Source organism: Macaca thibetana, chromosome 2 (assembly GCF_024542745.1).
Source record: "Macaca thibetana thibetana isolate TM-01 chromosome 2, ASM2454274v1, whole genome shotgun sequence".
NCBI lineage: Eukaryota > Metazoa > Chordata > Mammalia > Primates > Cercopithecidae > Macaca > Macaca thibetana.
In genome coordinates this window covers 18,703,758-18,718,490 of record NC_065579.1, presented here as the reverse complement: position 1 = coordinate 18,718,490, position 14,733 = coordinate 18,703,758, and the positions used below count along the sequence as shown (strand labels likewise).

At 36.5% G+C, this 14,733-nt stretch overlaps 1 protein-coding gene across 16 annotated transcripts in view; it reads left to right on the top strand.

The window, feature by feature from the left end:
- RBMS3 (RNA binding motif single stranded interacting protein 3) overlaps nt 1–14,733 on the top strand; it is a 1,212,964-nt gene that overhangs the window by 663,321 nt on the left and 534,910 nt on the right. For all 16 annotated transcript variants that reach the window (XM_050779422.1, XM_050779425.1, XM_050779420.1 and 13 more), the window contains one exon: nt 2,602–2,660. In XM_050779422.1, coding sequence (XP_050635379.1) covers nt 2,602–2,660 — 59 coding nt within the window. The remainder of the gene's footprint in view (nt 1–2,601; nt 2,661–14,733) is intronic.

Here is a 14,733-nt window from a genome sequence, read left to right as displayed (position 1 = left end):
AAATGAGGTTATATACATGAAGGAACACTTTTTACTTCAGAAATTTTTATTTTCCTCCAGAGTGTATAAAATTGTGTACTTTTAATCTGTAGTTTTCATTCTAATCTGCTAGTATACTTTGATAAAAGCATAATTTCATAGGTGTATTACATTCGTGGGACTTGTGTTTATAGTGGTTAGGTCTTAAAAAAAAAAAAATCTAAATCTTATTTATCTACATCAGTTGTTGACTTTGCAGATCACAAAGAATACATAGCCAGTCATGCAGAAAGTACCTGTTCGTCATCCTGAGAGTTCAGACATGAACTGTAACCAGTGGCCCATTAAGTACCTTCTCTTGTTGTTTAAAGCATATCCTGGCTTTGCAAATTAATTGTTAATGCAGAATGTTGTAACGGAGCCATGGAATGAAATTCCTAGTACTCCAGTCATAGTAGAGATTGTGTCAAGTACTCTGAGTTGTGTTCCATTGTTTTGTGATTCTGTGCTATTGGGAAGTCTTGCCTAGAGAGTGTTTAGAAATAGGGAAGTTAAGAAATAGCACAGTTTGCTTTTTTGGACTGTGTGTGTGATTTTCCATTGATAGTAATATTGTAATAATTTCTGAGAAATAAAATTCTTCTTCTTTGTTTATAAAAATGTTACTTGTCAAAATACTCACAAATGCTTTCCATAAGAAAATGTTTGACTTTTTTTTTGCTGTAAAAATGATTACATATACTACATTTAATGAAGTAGAGGACATTCTTGTAAGATTGATACAGTAGGACAATATGCATGCCATTGACTATTGGTTTTTTTTTTTTTTTTTTTTTTTTTTTTGAGACGGAGTCTGGCTCTGTCACCCAGGCTGGAGTGCAGTGGCGCGATCTCGGCTTACTGCAAGCTCCGCCTCCCGGGTTTACGCCATTCTCCTGCCTCAGCCTCCCGAGTAGCTGGGACTACAGGCGCCCGCCACCTCGCCCGGCTAGTTTTTTGTATTTTTTAGTAGAGACGGGGTTTCACCGTGTTAGCCAGGATGGTCTCGATCTCCTGACCTCGTGATCCGCCCGTCTCGGCCTCCCAAAGTGCTGGGATTACAGGCTTGAGCCACCGCGCCCGGCCGACTATTGTTAATAGTCCAGTTGTGAGATGAAATCCACCATGAAACACAGTAATGTTTAATTTCATATTTAAGACAGAACTAAATTTCAATTTAGAAAGTTCTTATATAAAAATTTCAGGAACACCTTTATAAACTAATTAAGAAGGATTTTTGTCTTAAGGGTTTATGTGTCTGGTGTAAGATAGTTATACCTGTCTAATTTTTTTTCTTTTTCTGATTTTTACTTCTCACATACTGTATTAATGGTGCTTGGTGTGGGGAAAAAAAAAAAAAAAAAAAAGATGCAGTGAAATTTTCTTCTCTTTTCCCTTATTTTCTACTCTAAAATACATATAATTTTGCAAATATTTATTTACCTTAATAGTTCAAACTTAGCTAACATTACAGCTTTCTAATGGGCATGATTGTAGGTACCATGAATCATTGTCTAGTAAAGAGACTGTTCAAATATGATATTATTTTACTGGTTATTTTCCCCACAGAGAAACTCTTGGGGTGAAATAGAGCTCCAAAAAGAGTGTTTTGGGGGAGATGGGAAAGGGAGGATTGGGAGTCTTTAAAGGGAATAATCTCTTGTGGTAATAGGCGTGAGGTAATAGTCATTTTGATTATATGAAGCAAACAAAAAAGCTTTGAATGGGTGAGTATCTGTACAACTAGGTAGAGTGAGAACATAATGAAATCCCTAACATTTAAAACTAACAATGTAAAGTATAAATGTAATTATCTTTTAGCAAATAATTTTACATGTCAATTTTCTCAGTGGAAGATTTTGACAGTCTAAGTAGTAACATTTGAAGCTTTTGGGTCAGAATCTTTACCCCCTTCCACTTTTCATCATTCTCAGAGAATGCCAAAGGGTTGGAGACATTTTTATATAGCTGATAGCAGGGAGAGCATCATTGGAAGAAGAGCTAACATTGGTAACACTTGCTCTGTGTCGGCCACTGTCCTCAGCACCTTAGGTAAACCCCATTTTACCTTCTATTTACTCTTCTCCTGGAGTCCAATATTCCCAAAGATATAAATGTTGATTGAACTAGGAGATTTGACATATTTAGCTTCTCATTTTTACAGATGAAGAGACTGTGTCTTAGCGAAGTTGGGTTAAACTCTATAGTGTTACAACACAAGGTGAGAGTCAGAGCTGGATGCAAACCCTGTTCAGTCTACCACCAAGGTCCATGCTTTCTTCCATGGATCCACAGAGTGTGATTTACTGTGATCACAATCACATGTGATCTTCTTTTGGCTGCTTGTGACAACCTGACAAGTTTATTTTTGAAGCTCAACCCATTGCTTACATAGGGAAGAACATTCCTAAGTTATAAAGAAGAGCTGGTGCAAGGAAATCATCCAGGTGTGAAATAGGAATTCAGAGCTTGTTTTCTTGGTTTATCCATGCTCAGTTGTGTGTGCCCTGATGTTCATTAGGGTGTTTTAAGTGTCTTCACTGGGTTGCAATAACATGGATTTTTTCTCTCTCTCTCTTTCAGGTATGGAAAAATTGTATCTACAAAGGCAATTCTTGACAAAAACACAAATCAGTGCAAAGGTATGTGTAAGGGCATCTGTACCCTGAAATTTTGCCTATGCTATCTGATTAATGGCTCTTCCATTGTAGAGGTCCAGGTACCAGCTCCGCAGTGATCACAGTGCCAATGTTTTGATAAGTTGTATTTCTAGTAACATTGCTCATTAATTTTTTTCATTAGCAAACAAAATGAAAATCACAAATCAGAACAAGTATCAAATTGCTTCAGCATAAAACTAAATTACCTCCTAACAACTTTGGGGTGTCTGATGTGAATGGTATCATCAGTGATGCAAATTGATTTCCTATATAAAAATGAGGAACTCTGGGGAAAACTTCCCCATGCAAAACACATTTCAGTTTATCTGTTCTTTAAAGCTTTAGCAACATTGGTTGGCTAGGAATAAATTTACTGATGGGCCTATTGTATTAAGCTTCAGTTACAAGCATCTCACGGGATTTCAGAGTTGGTATCTTATTAAGACAGACTTCGGTTTTCCTGGAAATACTTCTGAAGTCATCTGACTATATCTGTGGTTCATGTTTCTTCATGTCTGGGAATCCTGTGTTCTTTTAAAAGTTGCATTAAATTAATTGTGGAACCTGTATGGTCTCTCTTGTGTGACTCAGAAAATTAGAATGCTTCTTATAACATGTTGTTTGTTGTTCCTTTAATCTAGTCTTTGAAGTAACACTGAAATCAAGAAGTATAGTAGAGCCACGTTCATTCTAAACACTGCCCCTATTTCATATACGAATATAATGTGCACAAGTTTTAGGAAAGAACACTAAGAAACTCCTGTATATGTATCTCCTTACCTACTTGAATAATGGTAGTCAGATTCAATTCAGCAGTTAAAAAAATAAAAACATTCCATGTCTTCTATAAACTTAGAAATGAACTACATTGCACTCCAACCTGGGCTACAGGGCAAGACTCCCTCTCAAAAAAAAAAAAAAAAGTATCAATAAGGACAGAAAAAACAAGGACCAATAAGGACAGGTTAAAATTTTGTAGGTTTTTAAATGATATCCTGGATATTTTACATTTAATTCCATATGCAACATGGATCTCTTAGTAGTTTTTGATAAGACAAAATATGATTCTGTAGGTGTTTAGTAAAGTTATTTCAGCAAAAGTGTGTGAAATTGAATTATAAAAGGAGAGAGTGGAAGCAACAACAACAAAAAAATGTAGGCTTCAAAGCCATAGTACAAGAGAGAAATTAGAAAAAAAAAATCAGCTTAACTATTACTATTAGGATAATAGAAAGGGGTTCACCATGAAAGTTTTTAAAGGTAGAGTTGGCTATTGACTCCATGTTGAGTCTTCTGATTGGGAAAGATGCCCGTGCCACTTGCTGAAGTAAGAAGTCCAGAAGTAGTAGTAGTAGGTTCTGGGGAGAAGGTATTGGACATGCTGAGTTAGAGTCTCCGGCATGGCAACCATGTGGGAGATGTCAAAGAGGGAACTGTCAGAAAGTCCAGGGCTACAGATGCTGACTGAAGTCAAGGGAGTAGATAAGATTACCAAGGAATAATGTGTAGAAGGGGAAATCGAGTGGAGTGAATTAGGGTGGGCAGCTGAGAACTTGGAGAACATGTAAGAAGAAAGCTGGGCCATGACGAAGGGATGTTCTGTCAGTCTTTGCCTGTGGGAAGCATGTGACATGTTTGAAGCATTAGAATGCTAATTATATTGCATCTAGACCTGCCCAGCCCATATACAAAGTCTTAGGTCAGGCACTTCGTAATATTGGTCAAGCACCAATCAGGAGCAAAAATGCTGCACAGATAAGCAACACCTGGAAACCTCAATAGATAGATTCATAACTGGAATGGTCAATATGAAGGGATACTTCCCTATGTGGAGTTTTGCTCAAGCATGCAGATGTCTATGGTTACAGTACAACACTGAAGACCATGAAAATGTAAATTGCCAACATGCAAAAACTGTACCCTTCTATAATTGTGAAGGTTTGAAGAAAAAGGATGTAACTGAAAATGGGTGGTCAGGGTCTCCATAAGCAAATTATATAGTGGGAGTGTGGGTGTTTATCAGGACGAATTATACTATAGGTATCCTTACCTCAGCTCCTAAAATCCCTATCCACACTTTTTTTTGCAACAGATTATTTAATTTTCTCGTTCTGTGGAGAGATTCCTAAAATCAGTGGAAACAGGGCCTGTGTACTGTAGAAAACTTATCTCCAAAGTGGGATGTGTGAAGGGTGGTACAAGACTGTTTATTGGAGATACTAAAAGAAAATATTAGAATTTACATCTCTCTGTTTTTATATCAACATTTTGTGAACAATATATATTAATATAATCTTACAAATACATAGATTTCAAATAAATATGAAAATATTGAGTTTGCTGCTTCAAAATACTTTTATCTCTAGTGATATGAATAATGACCTCACCAATAAATATGGAAGAAGAAAAGGAGTAAGAGAAGGAGGTAAAAAAGGAAGGAAGAGAGGGAGGGAGGAAAGAAGGGGCTGTGGAATAGCCTAGGAAAATCACTTATAGAAAGGCATCTGTAAGAAATTGGACAGTGGTTAGGCCGGGCATGGTGGCTCTTGCCTGTAATCCCAGGACTTTGGAAGGCCGAGGTGGGTGGATCACGAGGTCAAGAGATTGAGACCATCCTGGCTAACACGGTGAAACCCTGTCTCTACTGAAAATATAAAAAATTAGCCGGACGTGGTGGCGGGTGCCTGTAGTCCCAGCTGCTTGGGAGACTGAGGCAGGAGAATGGTGTGAACCTGTGAGGCAGAGCTTGCAGTGAACTGAGATCGTGCCACTGCACTCCAGCCTGGGTGACAGAGTAAGGCTGAGTCTCAAAAAAAAAAAAAAAAAAAAGAAAGAAAAGAAATTGGACAGCGGTTAGACCGTTTGCACTCAGCGTAATATGAAGCAGGCAAAGTGATCATGTGTCCATTATATTCTTATAAAAGCTTCCCGTTGCCTTGCTTATCCTCAGCATGTGGAGTCTGTGCTCAGCAGTGGTGAGTGAATCACAACATCAAGCACATCATGGGGGAGGTGCCCTGTAAGTCAGCAAATTCTGATAAAAAATTTACTACTATCACTTTCATGTTTTTAGAAAAATTCTATTTTAATGATATGCTGATGTATATTAGAGTATTTCCTTTCAAAAAATAGACCTTGACATAGTTATGAGAAGATATGATTAGAAAGACAGCAGTTATAGAAAATTGTGTATAATTGTTCAATAAGTTGCGGAAGTTAGGAGAAAGCTGTGAGGTCATGGAAAGGTTCAAGGAACTGGTAAGAACGAGTATTGCAACAATCATCTAAATGTTTATTGGAATTGCCAAGAAATGAAGCAGGAGTAGTATTAGAAAAAGCGACTAATCCAAAAGGTATCTGTGGAGAAATAATGGGATGGGAAATGATACTAGGAATCTGTAGACCATGATGAAAATGAAGACTAGTTGGTTATAAAATTTGATGATGTGAGATTCTAAATTGGAGAGTTTAGGTAGGGGAGAAACCACACTGAGAAAGGAGGCAAGAGGCCTGCCACTTACAAATCCAGTGGGAGGAGGGATGTGGGAGAGAAAAAAGAAACAAAACTCAAAGTTGAGAGGGCTACAAGGGAAGTAGTGTCCTCAGGGTGAGTTAGGTAATGATGGGAAACATGCAAATTAAAGCAATATGCAGTGATAGTTTATAACCACTGAAGTAGCAAACATTCTAACATGTAGGCCGTTCAACGCTGTTCACTCTGAAACTGGTTCATCCATTCTTCATTGGTACCATGCTAAATTGTTATAGCCTTTTGAAAGTCAGTATGGAAACAGCAATAAAGGGCATACAGTTGAAACTAGTTAGTCTGTTGAGAATATTTATTCAAATATGTTATCTAAACATATGTTTTAAATTATGTATCTCTGTACAACTCTGAACACTCTCATTTTCCTTACTAGGAAAAAATATAGGAAGCATCCAAATTCTAGCTTATGGAGCATATACAACTGTTATGTAGCTGTTAAAATGGTAGTCATAAAGACTAGACTATGCCAAGCCTAGAAACATGTTTATTATATGAAGTTAAATCAATATAAAAGTATATAAAATAACGTGTACACAGAATATGGAGCTCTGTAAATATTTGAGAGTCAGCATCAGTGTGGTGATGTCTGTGGTAGATCCAGGCTGCCTGGGTTGAACACTGCCTCTTCACTTAGTAGCTGTGTGACCTGTGGTAAATTAATCAATCGCACTGTGCCTTCTGCAAGGTAAAAACATCAGCAAGGTGATAACAGAGCCTCACTCACAGGGTGTTGTGATGATTAACAACGTTAATACATGGAAAATGTTTGACGATATCTCCTGTTACTTTTGTATAAAATACTGGCAATATCAAGCAAGACAAAAATGTTTGTTTTAACATAGTGGGATTATGGGTGATATATTATTATTATTATCTTAACATTTCTCCAAATCTGTTCTGTTGTCTTTTCGGGCAAGAAAAAAAAAATACAGCTCTTGGAAAAATTAAGCTGGTTTTAATTATGCTTATATTTTGGTTGTTCTTTCTATGGAACCTGAGTAACTCATGACTATATGTTTCTTCGTTTTTGTAAAATAATTCCAGATGAAAATAGTGAAGAATTGGGAGAGAATAGCATGCTTTGCTTTTTAAAATAATAGGCAGAGGTTGAGTACTTCTTGACCATTGTTTTGTTTAGGATGTGTGAGGCGGCTTTTTCAAACAACATCATTAAGAGCATCAAGACTGTCATCATTAGAGAACACAAATTGGATTTGGTCTTCTCTGGGACACTTGGTTTTGAATACTTTGCAACTTTATCTCCAGGCAAAGGCTATACAATTAAATCTGAACATTAGGAACTCAAGGATTTGTTTATTTTTATTTTTAAAGACATGATAGGAATCCAATTCTTCATTAGCTGTTGCACGTACAGCATATTTTGTGTAAGTTAGTCTTTACCAAGGTATGAGAAAGTCCATGAACTTGTCTCCTTAGAGATAAAAAGAAAAGGTATGAAAAGTAACCTGATGCATTAAACCAGCAGAATTTAATCCTATTTTAGTATTTGAAAGAAAAGCTTGTATGCTCTCCTGAATCCCAAGCACACCCTCTAAGTTAAGGACAGTAGTCAGGCCTAGGTAAGCTGACTTACTTCTTTATTCCGAAAGAGGTTATCAGGAGCTCTTTCAACATAACCTCTCGTTTTCAAGATTATTCTTTCTTGGGTGGCGGCTGCATCAGCTTTCATTCTGTATAATATGACAACCTACAACAAAACAGTCATCATCGAGCCAAAATGACCAGAAATTGCTGAACAAAGCGAGCAACCGCTGCAGATGGGGAGTAATGAAAAACAGACCACAGTTCATTCAGATATTCAAACACAAGGACGAAATAAGAGCTATTGTACAAGTCACAGAGATTTGCACTGCATTTTTTTTTGCTTGTTTGGTTTTTGTTTTCCCCATGTGTTTTCCTTCCGGATCAGTGTATTTGCTAATTTAAAAAGTCAGGGAAAATTAAATGAAAACGATTGAAAACAAGGTGTAAATCTTAAATGAATTCACTTGTCTGTGCCTTCCTGCTTTTGAAGGTTGGTTTCCCTTTTCTCCCTGCAACCACCAGCCTCACCACCATCATATTTCTGACAGGCTGTATGTTTAGAGTAGAGGAAATGAGTAATGGATATTCCATAGAAAGTTTCCATGCCTATTAACCATAGGATATAAGAATAGATAGAGTGTGCCAAACATACCAGCTCGCTTCTGAGGGTTTGAAATACTCTCTTTTGCCTTTGTTGTCACAGGCCGGTTACATCATATTTATGGAGCTTATGTTACTTTTGACATTACATTGAGCCCTTAAAACCAAAATTGGAGACGAGTATACAAAAGTTCTGAAATCATCCATGAAGGATATCGTTCATTCTTTATTAAATAAAATCATAAATTGTTATTTCTTCTATAAGAGAAATAATTCTGCCTATGACACTTATTTTATAGAGAGGATGTAGAGCCCATCTAGGTTGTCTCAGAGAGTGGCATGACTTTGTTACTGTACTGAATCCATTTAGGAGTTCTAGACTCACAATCATGTTACACATTTTTAAAGTATTTCTAGGTGGATAAATATTAGGCCATACACTTGGATGACTTTGGAATTCATCTCTTTTGTTTTACTTTTTCTCTTTTTTGCACTGATGGAATATTTATACATGTGAGGGAAGTACATCTTTCTTTCTTTTCTTTTCTTTCTTTCTTTCTTTCCTTTCCTTCCTTCCTTCCTTCCTTCCTTCCTTCCTTCCTTCCTTCCTTCCTTCCTTCCTTCCTTCCTTCCTTCCTTCCTTCCTCCCTTTCCTTTCCTTTCTTTCTTTCCTTTCTTTCTTTCTTTCTTTCTTTTCTTTCTTTCTTTCCCCCTCCCCTCCCCTCCCCCCCTCCCCCCCTCCCCCCCTCCCCTCCCCCTCCCCTCCCCTCCCCTCCCCTCCCCTCCCCCCCTCCCCTCCCCTCCCCTCCCCTCCCCTCCCCTCCCCTCCCCTCCCCTTGAGACATAGTCTCCCTCTCTCGCCCGGGCTGGAGTGCAGTGGCGCAATCTTGGCTCACTGTAACCTCCACCTCCATCAGTGGTTCTCCTGCCTCAGCCTCCCAAGTACCTAGGATTACAGGTGTGCACCACCACGCTCCATTACTATTTTTTGTATTTTTAGTAGAGATGGGGTTTCACCATGTGGGCCAGGCCGGTTGAACTCCTGACCTCAGGTGATCCACCCGCCTCGGCCTCCCAAAGTGCTGGGATTACAGGTGTGAACCACTGCGCCTGGTTAGAAGTACAGATTTCTGTGTTGAACCCCCTGAACCTGGAAGGAGGGCGGGATATTATATATTGTTATATGTTTAGGTAGAGTCATTACAGGACATGAGGTATCCTTTACCTATGGATCAGTTTTAACAAGTGACGCTGACATGCATTCGTGGTGAAATGTTTAAGTGGAACTATTTAACTCTGGCAGATGACAGACCTTTCCTGGACTGGTCCACATGGAAATCAAGCAAGTAAAGGAAGAAACCAACACCATGGAAAGTCTCTTTTCTAGTACCTTTATTTTCTGAAAGCAGTGGAAACTAAAATAAATGTTCTGTGAAATTTATGAGTGTGAGGAATTACATTTTGAGAAGAATAAGTACCTCCACCAGGTGGGCTCACAGTCTATTGAGCAAGAAGCTCATGAGAAGCAAAATGGCTTGAAAAACGCATTTATTCAATTTTCATGTAATGGGATTAGGTTATCCCCTGCCCACACCAAAAAAAAAAGATAAAAGTTTTATTTTAAATTATATTTCTCTTTGGAATATGAAACATGTAATACTTCCCTAGCCTTTTTTTGTGTGTGTGAATTTTACTCTATTCTAGTATTAAGTTTACCACAAGTCATAGGTCATCAATATATAAACTTGAAAGTTCGCATTATTTGATTTTGGTATTGGCTTTTGTTTTCATTTCAGAAAAGGTTAGCATATACAGGAACTTTGGAACCTTCATTAATGAATCAAGTTTACTCAGAATTGTCCTGTAGGTACCTTTAACATAGAAATTTTAGCCTGTGCCCCTTTTAAGAAAATACCAATTTTTATTGTCTTATAGCCAAGAATATCCACTTTGCTGGTAAATGGTCTTTATTTGTTGTCTACAACCCAACCAGACAACTACAACTAAAGGCAATACTTCTGCCAAAAATTACTTTTCCAAACTTATTATTTCCAATATCAGGATATTAAATATTTACAGGATTATGTTATTATTTTGTGTTAACTTTGAGAAGTCCTTGATATAAATATAAAACAAAATAGGTATTTATGTTTCGGAAGTCATACAGCTACATGTTTTTCAGCAGTGTTTTATAGCTATGTATTTCCTCAGCATTTGTTTGTAATCACTTAATATACATACTAGACAAAAGTAAAATTATCCACTAACATGAAATATAATACCAGCATTGCTGTTTAAAGCATCAACTTGTATTCAACAGCCTTTAGTACTGTAACCTACCTCCCTAATGCTTTTGTACATGCAGAACATGCAGAAATGATTTCATTGGGAAAACAATTTTTTTTTTTCTTTTTGAGATGGAGTCTCTCTGTGTCGCCCAGGCTGGAGTCTTGGCTCACTGCAACCTCCGCGTCCCGGGTTCAAGTGATGATCCTGCCTTAGCCTGCCGGGTAGGTGGGACTACAGGCACATTCCACCACGCCTGGCTAATTTTTTGTCTTTTTAGTGGAGGTGGGGTTTCATCGTATTAGCCAGGATGTTGTTGATCTCCTGACATCATGATCCACCTGCCTCAGCCTCCCAAAATGCTGGGATTACAGGCGTGAGCCACTGCGCCCAGCCTGGGAAAACATTTTTTAAATAATTGTTGAGGAATATAAAATGGCTTAAAAATAAAATGATAGAGTTACATTACTTTCACCCATAAACTGAATATTACTTTTACTAATCCATGTTATCTGACTAAACAGAAACTGCCGTCCAGGTATTCTCTTTGCTTCCTTGCTCCTGTCTTTCACTTCCCTATTTTTAGAATTTGACTCATGTCGATAGGCATAAAATGCTCTCTCTTCCTACCTCTAATAGTCTATGTCAATTATTGCTTCCAAAAGTCACCTTCTCAAAAAGTCCTCCAAGACTCTACTCATCCTATCTAAACACCTTTACAAAACCACCTTCTTTGGGCACCAATTGGGTGCTTAGATTTAAGGATACCCCATCTCTCATGCTTTCATGATTAGTTTGTGTTCTTCCTCTAGATTATAAACTCCCTGGGACCCAGGTAGTGAGGATTATTGCTGAAGTATTGAGGATGCAGGACAGTTCTGAGTAGTCACTTAGATTCTGGTGCTTTACCTCTGTCTCTGAGACCCTTTGATGCTGCATCAATGGAAAGCACAAGCTTGGCCAGGTATGTGTTCCATAGGCCTGTACAAACACAAAGAGTACCAAAGACATACAGATGCACGTGGCTTCCCAGAGTTATTCTCTAAAAGTACTCATTCTTAATTCAGAATGCTTACTTTGTTAATGTGGAGTTATTCTTCTTACTGGTTTAAAGCTATTTTTGTTCATTAATGATTTTATTAATATATGGCAAATTATATATACTAATATATTTAAAATGATATATAAAATATAATGTGTAATGCACAAATATGATATATGTGTGTATTCAGTTTATTAAAATTTATGTAAACTTGTAATGCTATATAAATAAATAACCTTTCAAATATAAAAAGGTCACAGTTCTTCAAAAATTTTCCAGTTGAAGTCTATACCAAGAAATTCTCTAAGTTATGATCTTAGTTTTCTTGGACAAGTCACATAACATCTCTAAACATCTGTTTTTCAACTGTCAAGTAAGGTTATCTACACCTACAATACAAAGGTATTTTCCGAACTACATGGAACCATGTTTGTTATATGCCAGGCACATACATCAGGCAAATGTTTCTATGGCCTTGGACTTGGATTTCTCCTAGGAACCAACTTGTTTGGCACTTGTATGTATTTTACATAATTTGATGCCATTCTGAGTACATTTTAAGTGTAAGAAATGTGTGTTTTATGAATTGACTTGTGTTTGTTGAGATTAGCTTTGTTAATAGCAAAAAGTATAAGTACTTAAAGGGTGTCTCTTTCATACCTTTTGGTGTTGGCTATATGATAGCTCTCAAGATTTTTTAGGGCCTATAAACCTGATGTGTTTGAGATAAAGCACATTCCGTCACAGTGACAGGTGATGGAATTCATTCTAGTTGAGTTGTATAGGTTCTGGTAAAAAATTTTTCTTTGTTCACTCCTTTATTATACTATTCACTCTAATATTGTTTTACAAGTTTAAAAGAAAAAGGAAAAAATGCCTGAAGATTCTTGACTCCTTGGTCTTTAAACTATGCTTTAAACTATGGTGAAAGCATCTAACGTTTAAGCATGGTGAATCATCATTTGCTTTGATGCTAGCCATTGCTCTTATTAACTTATTGGTTAATCATATTGATACTAAATAGCTATTCTTTTTTCTTCCCTTTAGTAAAGAAAAGAGGACTCTGGGGTATGAAAGAGAAAAACTCATGTACATAGCTGAAAAACAAAACAAAACACAAAAACTACAAAAACCTAAATTGAGTTTGAAAGGTGAATGTACCACTTGTTATGCTTCTTCAGAGGACTATAAGTGAGCTCAAATGCCTATTTATCTATAACATATTGGCAATATAAGTACTCTAATATGATCATTTTAGAAACAGGTATAATTTTCTCCTTGAGTTTGGAATAAGAGAAAATTACAGTTTTCATTTAATTTCTACTTCTCTTAAGAAGAAGGCAGTTCATTTTCACTGCTAAGCATACAGATAGACCTATTGGTCATTCAGCGGACATCAGTCCTGAATTAGAAGAAACCCATACTCATGAAGCATATTTGGAACACTTTTTCTATACCACTTTTAAAAACACACTTTTTTTCGATAAACAATAGGAAGCTTAAGCTGCAGATATCACAGCCGTTCATATTCTCAGTTCTGGTCCACAATACAAAGAGCAGCAGCTGAAACAAATGATTTTAGGGAAGCAGCTGTCAAAGAACACACTGGGCCTTGTGCTTAAAGGTGATGAGAAAAATAACCATATTTGAGATATACTGCATGAAATTATGTGGCGAAATTCCATGGGAAATATAAAGCACCTTGGAATTTATGTCTTTGGGACACTTGCTACAATAGATAAACCAAAAACTGTAGCTTTTAATGAATGAGAAGGATTTTTTTTTTCTCTAAAAAAGAAAAATTACAAAAGGTAGAATTTGTAGGCTCATTTAAAAAAAATAGTATTAACACACTGTGGCTTAAAATTTTATCAATTTTCCCATACATTCTTTTGAATGACAAGGGGTTCAAGGTCAGAAAATTCCTAATTTCACATGTAAGATATAAGGAAATTATTGATAATACTATATCTTTTTATGGGGAAGCAGATGATACAATTGAGAATGATATGACAGTCTATCTCAATTTCTAGCCATTGTTTTGAACCAAATAAGAATAACGCCAAGTGAAATATAAATATATATATAACTTTAGTATATAAAAATATATTTACATATTTATTATACATATATAGTCATGCATTATATAATGGTGTTTTGGTCATTGACAAAACTCATATATGACAGTTGCCTCATAGGATTATACCATATTTTTACTGTACCTTCTCTATGTTTAGATATACAAATACTTATCCTTGTGTTCCCATTGCCTACAGTATTCAGTATTGCAACATGCAGTTCAGGTTTGTAGCCTAGGAGTAATATGCTGTACCATACAGCCTAGGTGCATAGTAGGTTATACCATCTACATTTGTGTAAATTAACTCTGTGATGTTTGCACAATGATGAAGTCACCTAAGGATACATTTCTCAGAATGTATTCCAATTGTTAAGTGATGCATGACTGTATATAATTACATGTGTATGTCAGTAAATCTGTGTGTGTGTGTGTGTGTGTGTGTGTGTGTGTATCACAGGGACAAAAACATTTATGAGGTATTTTTATTCAAAGACAGTTTAAAAATTGTTATATAAAGATTTACCTAATAGTTTATATTTTAGTTTAATAAAATATAAAAAGGAATCTTGAAATGAAATCCCCATAGTTCTTTGTAATTAAGCATCTGCTATGTTACATAAACCAAAAAGTCCTGGGGAAGTTGTTCTGCCTTAGGTTGTCGTCAGGTTCTTTGCGGTTGTCTGCTGTTGTGAGAAATAATCTAAGATAAGTAATAACAAGTTAACACTGCATATACAATTATCTAATGAAAGCTTGCTCAAGCACTGATATCATGTGTATATGTTTAAAATCCCCATGAAAGTTTAACGTGTCTACTTTGTATTTGTCATGTATTATATCTTATTAATATGGACTATTAACACAGCTAAGTAGATTCCATTATGGTATCCAGTTCAGTCTATATTTCCACTCCGTGTGTCCTTCAAAAGTTACTAGTTTGAAGCCAACCCTTTGT